We start from the raw sequence: 21303 nt of genomic DNA on the forward strand, positions 1-21303 counted from the left end.
TGCTCTTATCAGTACATGGGCCTCCTTTCCCTTATTATCCGGTATAAAGTAGACGTTATAGGTTTACTTTCATTGCCTAAATTTAACACTTTTTTTATATAAAACATGTCGTCATGTGTGTGTATTCAATTTCAACATGACTGTTCCAATTTTAATGGGAACAATTTTCTTTTATCCATTGATTTCATTAAATGTGCGGAACTAACAAACAATTAAGTCTATGCCTGCGGAAAAAGCTACTACTTTTGGACTGAGAGGACCCAAATCTTTCCAAGGTATTGACAATTTTGGACCATGGTCGTGGTGGTGGTGGTGGTGGTGGGTGGTTAAGGCTCATTCTTTTATAAATTTTCACTTTTTGGGGAACTCTCATCAGCTTGCCACTGACCACGTTTTGAATATATTTTACTAGGAGAGAATGTCTCATTCATTCATGTTTGATAAATGTTAAAAGTAATTTATAAAAGTAAGTTTACCCATTAATATAGGTTAAAATATTACATTAAATATATTTTATAATCTAATATATTTAGTAACAAAAATCAATGAAGAGAAAAATGTGTCAAGCCGTATAGACGGTTGTGTAGCAATGCCCATAGTATATATTTTCAAAAGGTAATGATATATTTACATCTTATTTATTACTGTTTTATTATCTAATTATTATTTTTTTTTACTTTTGCTCTTTGAATCTAGATTACGGTTGTGTTTGGATGTTGAAGTGAGTTGAGTTGAGTTGAGTTGAGATGATAAAATATTGTTAGAATATTATTTTTTAATATTATTATTATTTTGAGATTTGAAAAAATTGAATTGTTTATTATATTTTATGTTGGAATTTGAAAAAGTTGTAATGATGAGTTGAGAGGATTTTTGCAACCAAACGAAGCCTACAAATCTTAGAACATGATATTCTTGTATAATTTAAAAGAAATAAATTTAATTAATTAATGTAATCATATAATTTAATTAAAAAAATTAATTTTATAAAAATTGATCTTCTTTTAAATTTTTTAATTTAGATTTAAATTATAACAAAATAAAAAAAATAATTAGATAATAAAATAGTAGTAAAGAGATTAAGTTCATTACCCATTTCCAAAAGTGCGTGCCATCCACCAACCACCATGGTCACAAATTGTCAATAACACGGAAAACTTTTTTTGGGTCCGCCTCAGTCCACAAGTTGGCAGGATTTTCCTCGTGGCAGATCGCCGTGTTCAAACTTTAAAGCTCAGAACACATTAATGACTCTGACCCAAACTCTGTCTTCTGTAATTATGTCAATCCAAACGGGGGCCCCAGCAATTCCACCACCACCCCTCCATAAATGGGCCAACTTCCTCAGCAGAGTTCTCCACACTGATCTCTCTGATCTCTCTCTCTCTCTCTGATCTCTCTCTCTCTCTCTCTCTGATCTCTCTCTCTCAGCATTCAACAAAGATGGCTCGGGGAAGAGGCAGTGCAATGGCTGTGACAATGTTGTTGTGCATGCTGCTGCACTCTGAGATGGCTCATGCAGCCACCTACACAGTTGGAGGTGCTGGTGGTTGGACCTTCAACGTTTCTGGCTGGCCCAAGGGAAAGAGCTTCCGTGCTGGTGACATCCTTGGTTAGTAGTTCTTCTGGCCAAATAATTTATTTTTCTCAACGATCAATTCCTCCAGAAAGGGGATATAGCTAATTTATTACAGTAAACTTTTCTGGGCAAAAAAAGGAAAAGGAAAAGAAAATGAAACAAACAAAAAGGAATAGACAATCAATTAACGAAACAGATAAAACCCAGTCTAAATCTGGAATATAACTAATTCCCAGACCATTTTTTTTTTTAAATTTTTTTACGACAAGTTTATGGTATAGATTGACTGATCGTGGGGGTGCTTGTTTTTTTAAATTATATATTGCAGTGTTCAACTACAGCGCTGCAGCGCACAACGTGGTTGCTGTGAACAAAGTAGGTTATAATGCATGCACGGCCCCGCGAGGTTCAAAGGTGTATCAGACAGGGAAAGACCGGATCAAGCTTGTGAAGGGGCAAAACTTCTTCATCTGCAGTTTTACTGGTCACTGCCAATCCGGAATGAAAATCGCCGTCACTGCTGTCTAGCTAGCTAGCTAGCTAACTTGCCATTAGATCCAGCGAGTATTATATATATATATATATATGTACGAGTCTTTGTCATATATATATGTTAGACGTTACCAGGTATCTATGTTTTGCTTTTATTTGTACTAGGATCAGTGCTGGGATCTAAGTTTAGCCCTCCTAATTATATATGTGGGGGGACCAATAAATGGATATGGAAATTTCAAAAGAAAAAAGAAGTTGGCTTTTGTTTGAATTTAGAGAAAGAAAAACTCTCATCATCATTTTCTCATAATATATATCATATATAATTTTTTTTTTCTTATCTAGTATATAGATGATAAATAAAATAATTTAATTAATTTTATAAAATTAAAATTAAAAAAATATAATATATAATATGTAGAAATGACAAGAAATAAAACTCTTAGGCGAAGGAAAGTATTAAATATTGTTTATATTTTGGTGTCAATTTTTATATCTCGTGATTGAGGCATTGATTTTTCCTTGACAAGAACTGTTGTTAACTTTACTTAATGAGAAATGATATTTATAATTATGAGTGTGTAAATGTCGTATAATCGTTTAAAAAAAATAATAAATATAAAATTTATATGAAAATAAATTAAATTTTTAATAATAAATTTTATTTTTTTAAAAAAAATAATTATACAACATTTATATATTCTATAATTATATATAACATTATTCTTTCTTAATTAATCCATAATGGTAGCATGTCGCCATGTTCGTTGTTAATTAATCAGTGATGGCAGCATTTTGCCGACGAACAAAGACTCGTTGACATGACACGCAGACAACTTAGACCTAATTTTAGGTGATATGTTAAATTTAATTTATAATAAAAAAAATTTATAATTTAATATCAAATTATATCAATTGAGAAAGTCTATTTGTAATTATTAAATGAAAATTACATGCGTAAGTCCTTCATTAAATAGAAAAAAATATCATTTTAATAAAGATATTATTATAATTTTTAAAAAATTTAAAAATAAAATTAACTAGACTTGTAAAACATTACCAATGCCAAGTACAAATTTTACATCTTTTAGTCACAAAATTCTTACATTTATTTATTTTTTTGACATGAACAAATTCCTACGTTGAATTAGCTATAGTCATACTTTTTAGTTTTGAGCTACACTAACTTTTCCCACAAAGCTATGTTTGGTGACACAAGGACCAAATGAATTTTTTATTATTTTTTCTCAATTCCCCTCCTTTTCTATTAATTTTTCTTGTCAAATTAATTTTCTTTTATGATGAGGTTTTCAACTGATGGTATATTTATTTTCTATTATTATTAGCTTAATACACGATATAAAAATATAAATAGCAAAACATACTTATTTTTATTATAATTTTTCATAGTTTTTTTTTGTCAACATTGAGTAGTTGGTTTGTGAATCTCACAATGCTATGAATGTATGTAGCAATCTGGGTGCGTAAAGTTAATGTGCATTCGAATGACTTGCCGTATTACAAATTAAAGTTAATGACTCTACTTGTTGGCAAAAAAAAAAAGGGTTGGCAAAAATTAGTTTGTTGGTTTCAAGAATTATTGTATAATTTTTTTTATCATATATTATTAAAATATATGAAGTGTATTTTCAAAATATGAAAAAAAAAATTGTCAAATATTATTAAAATATATAATATAATATTATTATTTTAACTTTAAGATGGCTAGTTCAATATCGACTCAGATAGTTAAAAGTTAATATTATAGTCAAAATGTAAGAATTTAACCAAATTTTAGACTTGACAATGACTAATCCATTATCAATACTCTAATACAATTCTTATTTAAAGACTGTACATAGTATTGTTCATATCAATTTATAATAATTCTATACAACTATCTAAAGTGCTGCAACTTCCGCACACCGACTGACCTGAAATATATATATTTTTAATAAAACACTTGTTTTGGAGTTTAGTACAACTAAATTAACCAATTGAAATCAAAATACAATTCTCCCCCTCCCTCCCCACCCTTCCGTCCAACTTTGTCTCTCTTTCGTACAGTTTCATTGCACTGCTCATCCTCCGAACGCCGCCATTTGGTGCCGTCAACAAGGGTAAGAACCAACCGAAAGAAGATTTTTTTTTCTCTTCATTATGTTTCTTATTTTGTGTGTTTTTGTGTTTTTTGGATCTGCGATACACTGTTTTACTGGATTTGGAGTTTTTGTATATTTTGGTTGTTGATTTTGGGTATTTTCTCAGTTTCTTCTCAGCCACTATTTTTTTCTGTTTTTGGATACGTGTTTGGTTGTTAAGAAAATGTAGGAAATATCTCAATCCAAATTCTATGTCTGGTGGTGGTTCCCTTTTTATGTTTTTGTTTTAGTGGATGTCAAACATTTGCTTACATACTGCAAGCATATAACATTTTTTGTTCAATTCAAAACCTTTTTTTTGTTTGTTTGCAGGACTTCTCTTCCTTCTTCTTTGAGTGTGGTGTTGAAATAGAAGAAAAATTCGTTGAAATTGTGCTATTCATTATTTCCCTTTTTTCTTTTGAAATTGATATTTCGATTCCATAGAAGATGATATGATGCTAAATAGGGATTATTCATTAGTTTATAATGGTATTTGCACTATTTCTATTTCAGATGAGTAAATTTGTGCAAGCATTATAGTTGAGATTTAACTGCCCAAATAAACGTTATATTATAATTGGCCTTAAAAATTGTGTGGTGGATGAGAAAAAGAAATAGAAATTGACTGTAAGTACCAATAACAACGTGTAATTAAATCTCTGCCGTTGTATTTCACTTATAAAAAAAAAACAATGTGTAATTAAATACAAGTCATTTATACAAGATGCTACCTCTATTCAAAAGGGTGGGGAAAACTCATCTAGTATGGTAGTTCTATTCATCAATCTCAAATGGAATTTGGATTTTAATGCATGAGCATATTTTATTATTTTGAACCTTGATCATTTTAATGCGGAGAAGTCCGCAATCAAGAGAAAGAAAAAATAGGTACTAAGTTTTTTTCTATTAATTGTATATATGTGATGTCTACTGTTTGTTTCTTTTATAATAAATGTGTATTTTTATTTTAAAAATTAGTCTTGTAAGAAAATATTTGATGACAAATAAGTTGGCGAGATGCCATACAGTCAATTTGGTGAGGTCCCATTTAGTCAATCTGGTGAGGTCCCATACAGTCAAGTTGGTGCTGACATTGAAGATGTTGTTGTTGGAACCCAATATAGTACTGTCACACAAAAAATATCATTGGGCAATGATGAGATGTGAGGTTGTGATTGAAAATCATTATCCTATTTTTGTTGGGTTTCTTGAAGTATGTTGTGAAAATCTGGAGGCTTTCTTTTGGAAATTGTGATTGTAAAGAATGTACAAATTTGTGGGTGTTCTAATTGTATGAAAATCATTATTCTATTTTTTATGGGTTTCTTGAAGTATGTTGTGAAAATCTAGAGACTTTCTTTTGTAGGTTGTGGTTGTAAAAAATGTACAGATTTTGTGAAAATCTAGAGGCTTTCTTTTGTAAGTTGTGGTTGTAAAAAATGTACAGATTTTGTAAAAATCTGGAGGATCTCTTGATGCAATGAATTTGTTTTTACACCGTGTGAATGGCTGTAATTATTTCATTTCTGAGGCATGTTTTTATTTCTAGGCTATTATAAATGATGTTGCCCCTTAGGCTTACTTTATTTTTAGCTATGGCCTCTGTAACTATGGGTGTAAATTCAAACCGGAAAATCGGTCCGGACTGGTTTTTAAAACGTAAAAATCGGCCGGTTCTGGTCTAGTTCCAGTTTTGAGATTTTTTAGACCAGACCAGACCGGTTGATTAAAAAAAATAAAAAATAATATTTTTATATATAAGTTTTATACAAAATATTTTAAATATATATTAAATATTAATATAAATAAGTTTTATATATAATGTATAATTATAAATTTATACATTAAATGTTAATTTATAATTTCATATATATGTATATATATACATATATATGAAATAATTTCATATTATAATTTATAAATTATTACATTAAATGTTAATACTAATATATAAGTTTATAAATAATACTAATAGTCTAATATAGACTATAGATTATAGTTATACTTATAATTAATACTAAAAGTTTTTACTAAAAGATTATAACTAATACTAATACTTATAATTAATATTAAAAGTTTTTTTTTATAAACAAATTTTTAATGACAATTTGTGAAATTTACATTTAAAAAAAATCAGAAAACATGACTGAACCGGAAACCGAAAGTACCGGTTTAGGAGGGTAACCGGTGCGTAATCGGTTTTAGAAAATACAAAACTGGTACATACCGGTTCAGTCTTAGATTTTGCCAAAATCGAACCGGACCAGACCGGTTACACCCCTATCTGTAACTACTATGACTTCGCAAAAACTAACTTGAAAACACTTGTCATAGTGACTACTGCATATTGAAAACACTTGTCATGATGATGGAACTACGGCATATAGCATATTGATGTCTATGATTTCCTGCTAGACTATGGCATATTGGATGAGAGTGGTAATTAACCAGTGTAGATGAAAACTAGCTGATGCTGGAGAAGTGATAAAGATATGAAGAAGCATTTATCATTTGAAGTTTGAACAATAGATTAGAACCAAAGGAAATTTAACCTGAGGAAAATTTAATTCTTAGCATGGTGCATTCTAGTGAAGTCAATAAAAGAGGCTTTTTGAATGCTTAATCCTTTTTTATGACATTGTTAGATAAATCATTAAATGATAGTTCTTATTGGTGATGATCCATTTGATAGGCAAGCCAAAGAAGATATTGTCATACAGTTTGGCCTTCTCTCCTCCAGGATCATTAACTCTATTTTTTCCCTGCCTCAAATTTGTTGATGCAAGTAGTTTTGTTGCAATTTGATCAAATTCCATTACAAAATAAATGGTATAAGTACAGTACCACACCCAGTACAGACACAAAAATATACGTGCATATCTATAAAGCAAAATGCCTAAGAAGATGCTTGTGCCAGCAAAGGACTATGACTAGAGATATTAGGCAGGTGGTTACCAGCATAATGGTTATAACTGTCAAACCTGTTCAAAAGAAGAAGATGATGTAAAAGTGATGATTGATTAGAGCCCATGAAACATTATGTTCATGATTAGAACTCACAAAGGCTTATACACGAGGCCAAAATTAGAGGACTACCAAAGAATTATATATATATATATATATATATATATATTTACAAGCATTAATTGAATTCAACGAGATATTACAAAGCTGCTCACGCATTATTAGTGGTCATCAATGGCACAAGTTTCATGAAAATCACAAAAAAATCTAAACGAATTTTTATCGAAGATCATCAAGTCGTAACCCAACACCCGGTACCGGGAAAATGCTGATAGCAAGTGCAATTGCTAATGAAATGGGTGCTTTCCTCGTTTGTAACAATCGGCCTGAGATTATGAGTATGATGGCAGATGAGAACGAACGCAACCTGAGAAAAGCCTTTTCTGAAAACGAGAAGAATGCACCGTCGATTGTATTTTTGAATGAGATTGATTCGATTGCTCCTAAACATGAAAGAGACAAATAGAGAGCTAGAAAGGAGGATTGTTTCCCAACTTTTAACACTGATAAATGGGCTAAAGTCCCGAACACATGTTGTTATTGGAGCTACAGATAGGCCTAACTGTATCGACCCTGCATTAAGAAGGTTTGGGAGGTTTGGTAAGGAGATTGAGATTGATGTTCCGGATGCTGCTGGTCGTCTTGAGATTCTTCGTGTCCACAAGGAAGATGAAGCTTTCTGAAGATGTTAATTTGGAAAAGGTGGCAAAGGAAACTCATGGGCGTGTGTTGGGGCAGATCTTGCCGCTCTTTGCATGAAGCTGTACTGCAATGTATCAGAGAGAAGACGGATGTAATTGATTTAGAGGATGAAACCAATGATGCCGAGATTCTCCACTCCATGGTTGTTACGAATGATCACTTTAGTGCTGCTCTTAGAACCAGCATCGCCTCTGCTTTGCGTGAGACTGATGGGAAGACATAGGTGGACTTGAGAGTGTGAAGAGGGAGCTTCAAGAGACTGTTCAATATCCAGGGGAGCATCCTGAAAAGTTGGAGAAGTTTGGCATGCAACCTTCTAGAGTTGTTCTCTTCTATGGTCTTCCAGGTTGTGGGAAAATCCTCCTGGCTAAGGTTATTGCTAATGAATGTAAAGCCAATTTCATTAGCATCAAGGGTCCTGAGCTACTCACAATGTGGTTTGGAGAGAGTGAGGCCAATGTTAGGGATATCTTTGAAAAGGCTCGCCAGTCTGCACCGTGTCCTGTTTTTAGATGAGCTTGACTCCACTGCCATTCACAGGGGAAGTATAGTTGGAGATGCCGATGGTGCTGCTGACAGGGTTCTGAATCAGCTCTTCACTGAAATGGATGGATTATCATCCAAGAAAACCATCTTCATTATCTGGGCAACCAATCGGCCTGATATAATTGACCCAGCTCTTCTGAGGCCAGGTCGCCTTGATCAATTGATCTATAATTATATCCCTCTACCAGATGAGAGATCACGACTACAAATTTTCAACGCCTGCTTGAGAAAATTACCGGTATCAAAAGATGTCAACTTTGCAGCACTTTCCAAGCTTACCCAAGGCTTTAGTGGGGCTGATATCACAGAAATATGCCAAAGAGCTTGCAAATATGCTACTAGAGAGCACATTCAGAAAGAAATTGAGAGGGAGAAGAAAAGCAAGACTGATGCTGTGAAAGAGGATTCTGAAGATAAAAGTGACGGAAATCAAGGTCTCTCACTTTGAGTAATCGTTGAAGTTCTCCAGGAGTGTGAAAGATGCTGACATCTACAAGTACCAAGCATTTACTCGATGCTTGCAGCATTCCAGAGCTTTTAGAACTGAGTTTAGTCTTCAGAGTCAAGAATAGTGCCCAGTTATCCCAATATATTTGCATCTTCAGCTGGTGGGCACTGGGCACGAGGATGCTGACCTTTATGATTAGCTGCTTAATAATTTGTTTTCTCTTTAATTTTCATTTGAAATTTGCTAACAAAAGAGTCAGAATCATACAAGTTATTTGTCATAAGATTGTAAATTCGTTGTTCTTTTTATTTCTCTTGCTTTATCTTCCTCTGTTCTTTGTAATCGGTGCAGCAGTGACCCGAAATCTAGAGAATCAAAATTTTTCCTACCATTTATAAAGAATACGGTTCTGCAATCATGATACAAATTTCCACCACCCTGTTGCTAATAAAAGGGAAGCGGGTTTGAAATGAAAAAAATTATAATAATAAATGAAAGGTTCGATGAAGTAGGACAAAGAAAATGGATAAGATGAAAAAGAAAGAAAATTTAACTTAAAAGTGAAGTGTAATTCTGGGAATTAATCCCATGAAGAATTTCCCATATCTACGAGCCTACGACCCATGAAACTTGCAGAAAATGAGATATCACCATGAGTAAGAGCTTTCTGCTTGCCCATGTTAGATCTTTTTTGTGTCATTATCTGTGTCTTCTAAAGTAAAATTATGTCTCTGCTGGCTGACCTCAACGACGTCAGTACTGCCAGTTTAAGCCTTGCCCCTATTATTCTCCCTTGAAAGCTGCTTTGGGTATGTCTCTAGATTGTGTTTGGATGTTGAAGTGAATTGAGATGATAAAATATTATTAGAATATTATTTTTTAATATTATTATTATTTTAAGATTTGAAAAAGTTGAATTGTTTATTATATTTTATATTGAAATTTGAAAAAGTTGTAATGATGAGTTGAGATGAATTTAGAATCTAAACGAACCAATCGCTTGTTTGTGTTAATTTTTCTGGTTAAAGTTGATGAAAATATGAACCTTGACTCTGCATGCTTGCAGCGACAATCGGAGCGTCAAGAAATTATTATTATTATTTTTTGAGTTGGGAGGGAGGTCTCGAATTTCAGATCTTCAATCTAATTTTTAGATGAAAAATTATATCAATTAAATCGCTTGCTTTTAATAAAAAATTAATTGAATGGCAGTGGTTGGGTCGACACAGCCGATCCAGTCGATGACTCGGCTGGGCCGAGTGAATCACGGTAGATGGGCCCGAAATATGTTGAGCTTTTTCACGGTCGTTGAGTGCAACCCAGCCCAAATATTTCCTTTGACCGAAGATTCTATTCTTGTTGACTAAAGTCTAAATAGCTAGAAGTTGCAGTAGTTTGCCAAATATTAGAGGTAGGTATCTGTATTTTTAAGTATTGAGTTAGTCTATATATATATAGTCTATAAAGTTATATTTAAAAAAAATTTAAAATTATAATAATATTATTTTTAAAATAATTTTTTTTTCTTTACTCATATTCATTAACGAGACTGCACAAACAGTCTCCATTCAGAACTGTAAATAAAATTTCTCTTAATTATTTTTTTATAATCTAAGAATCTTAATTAATATATTCATTAGAAACAATTATTTTATTCTCTTGCCGAAAATGAAAGCTGGATTTATAACCTAAACCCATGAATTATGATCATTATCATCTCAGAAACGTACAATAAGTTGTTAATGACTCTCCTGTTCAATTATAGGCTAAGCTCTTAATTATGTTATTTGTTGGCTTTCCGACGTTGTTTGTTGGGTCATGCATCTATTTAATTAATCGTCCCATGAATTAATATCTTCATATTACAGTGGAGATCGGGAGATCGAACATGTTGGAAAGAATGGCCCAAACAAAAATCCCTTCCATCCAGCTTGGCACAACAGTAGTGCTGATCACGTGTATGTTGTTTTGCTGCAGAACGACTCAGCAGGCAGGGACGACCTACATGGTTGGTGATGACAAAGGTTGGACCTTTGGCGTCAGTGATTGGCCTGATGGGAAGAGCTTTAAGACCGGCGATATACTTGGTAGGCCGTATTCATGTACGAAAGTTTTTGTTGATATATATGCATGCAGGTTTATAATTAATTAGTCATATATATATATATAGGTATTGTACGAAAATTTTTGTTGGTAGGAATGATTAATATTAATTTGTGTTTGTTTATATATAGTGTTTATGTATGATCGGACCAAACACGATGTGGTGGTTGTCCGAGATGATCAGCATGGTTATGATTCATGCACTGTCCCAGAGGTTGTCGCCGGATGGTATCAGACAGGATATGATGAGATCAAGCTTGAACAAGGAATAACATTTTTCATCAGCTCCTATCCTCAAAACTGTGCATCCGGAATGAAGCTGGCTATAAATATTACTGCTTGATCAGGAACCACATGATCAACTGATCATCTTTATATACGGACCCCCCCGGTCTCTCTAATCAATATTAATTGTAAGGCCGGACATGCATGCAGCATGCTATTCGATCGATCGTTTTGTTTTAAGTTTTCAAGAATTACTTATACGAATGTATTTGATTATGATCACCCTTTACTACTGTCTTGAACTAATTAATATTAGATTAATAAAGTGGAATGTATGTGTTGAGTGCCTCGAATGTTGATAAAAAGTGATTTGTTTTTAACCTTTTAACCTATTTTTCAACCTTCAAAAGGCCACTCAACATGATCATGGAAGGCAATAGTACTACTAGTACCATTCACATCTCTCTCTCTCTCTCTCTCTCTCTACGGAACAATGTAATTAGAACAGACCAATTATGAGATTGACTTTAGTAGCCGTACGCGTAGCACGCTTTACCAGCTTGTGTATAGCTAGTAATTGTAGTTGTTAGAGGTGGTGGTGGCCATGCATGGTAATATTAATGTAAGTGCGCGCACTTGAATTTGTTGGGGGATCAGATGTGTACGTAAATCATTTAAACCTCCAACAACGACGTTACCATCCAAAAATGGCAGACTCAATCACCATTTCCGAGCATAATGCTTCTTGGAATCCAATGCCCAACAGCAAACCAAAGTGTCTCAGAGCCAATGGCAGCCGAGCACGCGTTCACCGTAATCATCAATGGTGCTTTAAAGATGAAAAAGTTACGATCTCACCATCATTACATACTAAGAAAAAGGCTCAAAAGACATAACGAATAGAGAAACTTTACATGCAACATGTTTGGCTGCTTTTTCAATTTCATGTACATGGTTGACTTACATCAATAATGCAATGACAAAACATTAATATATTTAACAAGTTACGGGTCAAAGTTCACAAAAATCCAGACTAGTGCTGCCAAAATTCACTTCTTCCCTTCTGAGAATTGAAGAAAACTCCCTCTGGTCTTTCCAAAAAATAGTTTGACGCATTATGGCATCCATCTTTCTTGAACTCACATTAGGAAACAACGTCTGCTCAAGCTGTAGTTATTACATGAAATTGCTCAAGTTGGTAGGTAGTTCATCTCTTGAGATAAGCCCTATATAATATTAATGCAGCCGATCATGATCTGCTACTTCGGTTTAAAACCGACTCATATGTGTAAAGACTAAGAGACGTTTAGATTCGCAAGTCATCTAAGTTCATCTCAGGTCATCTCAATTCATCTCACTATTATTCATTACTATTCAGCAACTTTAACTCACAAATCTCACTACTATTCACAACTCATCTCATTACTATTCACAATCTATCTCAACTCATCTCAACTTATCTCAAGTCATCTTCGAATCCAAACGTCTCCTAATTAAAGAACATACATATATACGTTCTTTATATATATGTATAGGCTAGCTATTATGATGCAGTACTCTTACCGAGTTGCATGTTTCGAGTTTTTTGTCTGCGGATACTGATCATCATATGAACTCATATTATGGGTATATATATATAATACGTACCAATATGAAACCACCCTATGGTTGATGGTCGATCGTATTTGGAGCATAGCGGCCATTAAAAATGGCCTATCCAACAAGTGACTTGGCCTAATTCAATGGATACAAATTTACTAGTCCTTCCGCATGAGCTAAAGAATGGTGAGTATGCATTAACCTGTAACCTGCAAAGTGGCCGAAAGAACAAAGATCAGAATACACTAAGAGAGGTCAACCGACAGAACAAGTAATTGGAAAAAATTTGCTGCTTTAATAATTACCTGCATGCGTAGATAACACTTGTGACTGTATCTTACATGTAAAATTAACCACCTAAATTTCTAATTTTCTTGACCCCAAGACCATGAAAGAGCTCATCTTAGTCTCAACTATATATGCATGCACACATATAAAGTAAACAAACAACAAATTAGTGTAAAAAGAATACGAGTGAAAAAGACTTTTTCTGGCCAGATCAGAAAATACGACAGACATTAAGGATCGTAGAGCTATATATTAAGCAGAAAGATTTTCATCAAGAGCTTTTGGCTCTTATATGGTTTCTCAGAGAGAAATTTACAGAACCAATTTGACATGCTGGCCGCCTCCAAAAGCTGAAAATCAAACTAGTTAACTAACAAGAACATTTCATGGAGGTGGACAGAATGCCAAATTGGCTCTGCAACAAGGCCCCTGAGAAACCCTAGAGAGAGATCACAGAGAGAGAGAGATGATAGCAGAAGTCTGAGTCAAAGAATGAAGAACAGATTTGTGTAGTGCCTTTTGAATTAGGATTGGCTTTTTGTAGAAAGTAGCGGGTGCATGAGCGTGCATGGTGTTGTACGACCTGTGGGGATATGTGTGGGCGTTTCCGGATTTTTCACTATATGCATGATACATGCTTTTATTGTTGCAGCTTTGTGACAAGAGTGCCCTTTTGTTCCCTCAATGACGACCCAAGAATCCTTAAGGTTCAACTCTGGAAAGCGCAATTTCCGGCCCACACGTATATTATGGCGCTAGCTAGCTTCCTTTGCAGGGTATGTATATGTCGTGTGTATATATATACTCTCTCTCTCTCTCACACGAACACACATATAGAGAGAGAGAGAGAGAGAAGAGCTTTGTTTGACTATGGATCAGGTCATGTAGTACTGGTTCCAATATGTATGCTTAATTTGTAGCTACATGCTTTTTGACTTGCGGCCAAAGGACGCGAGACAAAATGGGCTGTCTTTGTCTCCCACTCAGATTGATCTTACTTTGTCAACTGGCTTCTTTGTTCCTAAGTTCCATTTACACTGATTTTTCAACATTGGCAAGCACGCATGATCAGTTTGGATCGATTAGGCAACGAAGTGGAATATTATTAATTTTATCGATTTCATGAATTAACACGTTATAGATCATAAGTCTAGCTAGCTAGCTATATATATACCATAAATCATATATGCCATCGATCAGCAGTACTGAAGCAATGTGTAAATTGTTGAAAAAAATTAATGGCAGCGATTTATAAGACTTTTTCTAATAAAAATAATCGTTGGAAAAAAGTCACTTCCCTTATAGTACTGAGTGATACTAATCCTGATCAATGATCAATATATAGTATTTTTGTAATCATCGATGATCGAGATCATTATTTCTAGCAATGAGATTGTCAAACGTCTAACGTACGACAACATCATCTGTGTCGTGGTCACTTTTTTCTCGAAATTAATTAGGCTCTTACGTAGTACTAATTATCTAGAAGATCGAGTATATATGTTAAATATTCCTTTCAAATGGTGCTCATGCATGTAGCACATGGCGTAATAATGCATGCATGCCATCATCCTATATATATAATTATATATTCACATTAATTACAGCTAGAATGTTTATAGCAGCAAGTACTGTTTTTGGACATGCGTTGCATTATTACCAACAGTACTACTTATACGTACATACGTACCATATATATATATATATATATATATATATATAACTATGCATCCAAAGATCGAATTTCTCTCCGTCCTTTCATGTAACATATTTCCAAATCATTTAAAAGGTAAGGATCAGCTAGATATTGACCACGATAGGTTTCAAGAAGATGCTATCATGCATGTTATGAAATCTAAATATTTGTACAAAAAAAAACTATTAATTACAAGAGTATATCCGAAAGAAATTATTAGTTTATTGACAAGAGTGTATCTAGAATTTTATAAAAATAAAGTCATAAATTGACTTAATTTAATATGTACATTAGATTGTAAAATTATTTTTATTATAAAGTAGATCTAACGGATTATATAAAACCACACACTACAAGAAAATTACTTATTAATAATTATTTTCTATATTAAAATGACTATTTTTTTTTATCAAAATGAGTTTATTCTTATAGCAAATAGCTCGTTATACTTGCTCATTTTTTCTATAATGACATCAATTTATTAGTTTATTTTTATAAAATTTCTTTGTAGTTGTATCACTGAATTAATTAATATGTTTTACCTTATAAGGTGATGAGTGTACGTCTTGATCTTTTAAAAACCTCATATATTAATATAGCACTAAATAAAAAGGTTTTTCTAAACCATGCTTAAATACATAAATTAAAGAGACATAGAGTACAGAAAGATTTACGCGCGATCGAGCATCATCTGGAATAAATTAAGTACAGTACGTACTTGTAGCGAACTAACGTGCAAAAATTAATTAGAATTAAGCAATTAAACAACTTCATTAAGAATATCACTGAGATTCGAATTAGAGCACAAATTGATTAATTATTAATATATGAAATTAATTACTTAAGTTGGCACACTCATTATTAATTTCCACAGCGCTGCTAGTTTAATTCATAGAGCTTTAATTACAATGCAAAAATCTTTTAAAACTCAACCCAAATCTGATCAATTTGATCACCTGAATAGTAAATATTTACTTTTTAGTTAAAATAATATTAAATACAATTCTAAAATATATATGCATGCTCGGCACATTACTCCATTTAAAAAAGTCGAATTCACCATTATTTTCACGTGGAATATTTAAGGTGTGCCTCACTTTTTTTCACAGTGGGATCCACTTTTTTTTTTTAATGGACTGTGCAGAACTTGCACACCGACCCTTTGATTATATCTAGTATTATTTATAATTTTACATTTAACCATAATTAAAAAATATTTGAAAAAATCACAAATTAACATGGTGATCAGGATCAGTTAACGTTCGCTCCTGATCATGATGTGATTTCTATTATCATTAATCCAACCAACGCTAATTAGTTTTTGGCAGCTCGCGCAAATGAATCAAATGACCAATATTCTTATTTACAACAAAATGATGAAGATCATTATCTAAAGGACAGAGACTCAACTTGGCAGCACATATGCAAAACACCATTAGTACTACATATTGTGCCATGAATAATGAATCATGATTATCCATAAGCCCACCTTTTAAAACACAACACCTAAGATGCATGGTGCAGAAACAACCGGCCAGCGGCGGAGAGGCTGATGAGGCCCATCCCAGAACTAGAAATGAGACGCCTTGCATGCATGCATGCGTGTGATCGATCAGAAGCAAGGCAATATCGATCTATCAATGGATACAGGCCAAGACTAATGCTACAAGTCGTTTTATATATTCATCCATTTACATTTTTTAATGTCGTATACATTAGTTATTCTTTTATTTATTTTTGTGTATGTTTATTAGCTGGCACAATACATAGGTTTGATTTGTTAGTTTGTTAAAGGATTCTCTATAAATATGCTCGAGAGCACATACTTGTAAAAACCAACTTGATTGGAATGGAAGCACAACTTTTCCTCCCTTGATTTGCTCTCTGACTTTTCCTTTCCTCAATTGCAATTGTTCATATTTTTACATGGTATCAGAGAGATATCGAGAGCATTTTCAATGGCAACTCCTAGCTCCGATTCTTCCGAATCTCATTCTGACCCAAAATCAAACATCTTATCTCTATACCTTAATCTCAGTGATCCGGAAAATCATATTGACTTGACCATGGCAATAACCCAGCTCTAACCCCTGTCGCCGGTCTCCTTACCAACAACAATTACGCCACCTAGTCTCGCTCAATGCGTTGTGCTCTTCAAGCGAAAAAACAAACTTGGTTTTTTCACCGGATCTCTCATCAAACCATCTAAACCAACAGATCCTTTACTTGAGTTTTGGGAGCGCTGTAATGACATGGTTATTTCTTGGCTCCAAAACTCCATCTGTTCTTCTCTCTAGCTCAATGTTTTCTTCATTGATGATGCTCGAGAAATATGGTTGGATCTTCAAGAACGATTCTCTCAAAAAAATATTCCCCGTATTTACCAACTCAAGAAGGCTTTGGCTGCTTTGTTTCAAGAACACGATCCGGTAAGTATTTACTATGGAAAATTAAAAGCTCTATGGGATGAACTTTCTGTGTATGATCTCATCCCTACTTGCAATTGTGGTACTATGAAAACCTCGCTGGATCAATATCAAAGAGATTGTGTGTTGCAATTTTTAATGGGTCTCAACAACTCTTATTCCTCCATCTGAGACCAGATCATGCTTATGGATCTCATTCCCCCTATCTCCAAAGTGTTTTCCCTCATCCAACAACAGGAAAAGACATCACCAAATTACCTCCCACACCCTATCCCCCGAAACTATGGCTATAGTAGTCAAGAAACCCTACACCCCTTCCAAATTTCTCCCTAAGCCAAACCAACTTTCCAAAAAGACCGTCGTTATTGCAGCCACTGTAAAATCACCAGCCATACTTTCAAGACTTGCTTCAAGGCTGGCAATGCTGGGCCTCCTCTTTGCTCACATTGCAACTTGACTGGCCACACATTGAGAAATGCTACAAACTCAATTGATATCCGCCGGGCCACAAACATCATACAAAGCAGCAGCAGCCCTCTAGTTTCCTTGCAAATCAGACCGCTCTTTCATTTGCCAATGACTCTGAAGACAATGATGATGACAAATTTGGTTTGACCAAGCAACAATATCAGCAACTGATGGCATTGATCCGACCTCAGGATTCCCTAATTGCGACTTCTGTTGTCCACTCCAAGAACCCACCTCCACCCTCTCTTCATACAACATCATGTTCCAAAATGTCTGGTACATTTATTTCTTTATCTACACACACACAGAGCTCAATAAATACATCCTCTATCGATTAGATACTAGACACAGGTGTTATGTGCTATCATTTTACATGATGTTCTCTATGTGCCATCATTCTCTTTCAACCTCATTTCAGCAAACAAACTAACTTCTACCATTAATTGTTGTTTGCTCTTTTTTTCCACTCACTGTTTTATTCAGGACCTGCATTCATGGATAACGATTGGGAAGGGTGAGCTCAAGCATGGCTTGTACCACCTTATTTGCAAGGAAGTTCTTCCCTCAGCTCTGACCACTTTCCTCTCAACACACTCATACAACAACAATACAAATTTTACTTGTTTTACTTCCATTACAAACTCTATTTCCAATACTGACCTATGGCATTGTTACCTAGGTCATTTATCATTTCCTCGATTACAGTTAATTTCACATCTTCTTGTACACAAGCAAATTTCATCTATTAATGAAAAGTCTTGCAAAATTTGCCCCTTAGCTAAATTTCATCATTTACCTTTTTTTGATAGTTCACACTCTTAATCAAGAATCTTTGAGCTCATCCATTGTGACTTATGGGGCCTTGCTCCACAATTGCACATGATGGCTCAAAGTATTTCTTGACTATTGTTGATGACTTTTCCAGAACTACATAACTTTATTTGCTTGCTGCCAAAACCGAAACCAGAAAATGCATTGAAGATTTTTACAATCTTGTTGAAACACGATTTCAAGTGAAAATCAAAATCTTGAAAAGTGATAATGGTGTTGAATTCAACATGCACGAATTTTTTGATCAAAAATGAATTATCCATCACAAAAGTTGTGTGGCAACTCCTCAACAAAATGGCATCGTTGAAAGGAAGCACCAGCACTTATTAAATATGGCTCGTACCCTTCTTTTTCAAGCTGGTCTTCCCTTAACTTACTGGAATGAATCCATCCTTATAGCCACATACATCATTAACAGGCTTCCATCACCCATTCTAAACAATAAAACACCTTATGAGCTTTTTTTCAATAAGAAACCCGAATATGCCCATATGAGAATTTTTGGTTCTTTATGTTTTGCCGCCACACTTATCCATAATAGAAAAAAATTTGACCCTAGAGGTCGTGCATGTGCATTCATTGGTTACCCTTTTGGAACCAAAGGCTACAAACTTTTGAATCTCAAAATTTGCACCATCTTCATTTCAAGGGATGTTACTTTTCATGAATTTGTTTATCATTTTCAAACACGTCTCTTCCCTCCTTCAACAATCCCACCTATGCCCATTTTCTCTCCTCCCTTAGCACATTTCTCCAATTTCCCAACTTCCAACCCTACTACTCTCATATCTTCTTCTCCTTCACACCCTCCCCCTCCCATTATCCCTACTGATTGCCCTACTCCCTCCTCCCTTTTTCCCACTTCTCAACCAACCAACCCCATCATTCCTCTACCTACTACCCTTGCACTTCACAGGTCAACCAGACACATAACTACTCCTCAATATCTAAAGGACTTCCACTGCAAACAAGTTAGGCTTGCCTGCAACCAAGTCAGGCATGCCTCACCTCAACAATCAGATTCCAAAGTAGATCCTCTATTAAATGGTAAGTTTGTTTTCTCTCTTTGATTGCTTATCTTACAAGCATTTTAACCCCTCTTTTCAAGCCTTTTCGTCATCCATTTCAATTCAAAACGAGCCAATTTCATATAAACAAGCAATTAAAGATCCTGAATGGAGCAAAGCTATGGATGCTGAAATTGAAGTTTTGGAAAACATCCATACTTGGACCATCACTGATTTGCCTAAAGGGAAAGAAGCAATCGGTTGTAAGTATGTATATCGCATTAAATTCAAGTTTGATGATACTATAGAAAGACTTAAAGCTAGACTTGTAGCTAAAAGCTACACCCAATAAGAAGGCATAAATTATACTGAAACTTTCTCACCCGTTGCAAAGCTTGTAACTGTTAGATGTCTTCTTAGTGTTGCTACCATCAAATGATGGTATTTACATCAATTTGATGTAAATAATGCATTTCTTAATGGTAATTTATATGAAGACATTTACATGAAGAAACCCCGAGGATACACTAAGGGTAAACCAAATCAGGTTTGCAAATTGCTTAAAAGCCTTTATGGCCTCAAGCAAGCCTCAAGACAATAGAACTCTAAACTTACTTCATCCCTCATTGATTTCGACTTCATCCAGTCAAAGTTTGACTACAGTTTATTTACCAAGCACGAAGGGGACAGTTTTATTACTTTGCTGATTTATGTTGATGATTTCTTGGTTGTTAGCAATTCCAATGATTCCATCGCTTCTCTAAGAACTTTTTTGAATAGCAAATTCAAAATTAAAGACCTTAGTTGTCTCCGTTATTTTTTGGGCTTTAAAATTGCTAGATCTTCCAAAGGTATACATATTTGTCAAAGAAAATACGCCTTAAACATTTTGGCAGATTCGGGTATGCTTGGATGCAAACCCCTTATTAGACTTCCTATGGATCAACACTTCAAAATATGTAAATCTAAAGGCACCCCACTTCCTGATCCTAGTATATTTCGAAGGTTAATTGGAAGGTTATTGTACCTCACAATAACCCGCCCATACATTTGCTTTGCTGTTCAATTATTAAGTCAATTTATGGATCAACCTTCTTTCTCACACCTGGCAGCAACTACCAAATTTTGAGATCTATTAAAATTGCACCTGCTCAAGTTCTTTTGCTCCCATCCTCATCTCAACTTCAACTTACAACTTATTGTGACTCAGATTGGGCCTCTTGCCCTGATTCTCGTCAATCTACAACAGGATATTGTGTTTTCTTGGGCCAATCTCTTATTTCTTGATAGACTAAGGAGACGTTTGGATTCGAAGATCATCTCAGTTTATCTCAACTCATCTCACTACTATTCATTACTATTCAGCAACTTTAACTCACAAATCTCACTACTATTCACAACTCATATCACTATTATTCACAATCCATCTCAACTCATCTTCGAATCTAAACGTCTCCTAAGAAGCAAATAGTTGTCTCAAGATCATCAGTTGAAGCCGAGTATTGCTCCATGGCTGCCACATGTTCCGAACTCACTTGGCTTCGATATCTTCTCCATGACCTCGGTATTTTTCATCCACAGGCAGCCATTCTCTATTATGATAACAAGGCAGCCCTTCACATTGCTACCAATCTGGTGTTCCATGAGAGAACAAAGCATATTGAGTTTGATTGCCACTTGATACGTGACAAAATTCAAGAAGGAAATCTCACTACAGCTCATGTT

General features: G+C 34.3%; 1 protein-coding gene and 1 pseudogene across 1 annotated transcript; both read left to right on the top strand.

The window, feature by feature from the left end:
* Positions 1-1355: 1355 nt before the first annotated feature.
* LOC109007045 (basic blue protein-like) lies at positions 1356-2358 on the top strand. The gene is made up of 2 exons (XM_018986544.2): positions 1356-1612; positions 1908-2358. Exons 1-2 carry the CDS (start codon positions 1444-1446, stop codon positions 2105-2107), a joined length of 369 nt encoding a protein of 122 aa, XP_018842089.2. The 5' UTR covers positions 1356-1443; the 3' UTR covers positions 2108-2358.
* A 4783-nt stretch (positions 2359-7141) lies between these two features.
* LOC109006978 lies at positions 7142-9059 on the top strand (annotated as a pseudogene).
* The last annotated feature ends 12244 nt before the right edge of the window (positions 9060-21303 follow it).

This window comes from Juglans regia, chromosome 13, assembly GCF_001411555.2.
Source record: "Juglans regia cultivar Chandler chromosome 13, Walnut 2.0, whole genome shotgun sequence".
NCBI classification, from domain to species: domain Eukaryota; kingdom Viridiplantae; phylum Streptophyta; class Magnoliopsida; order Fagales; family Juglandaceae; genus Juglans; species Juglans regia.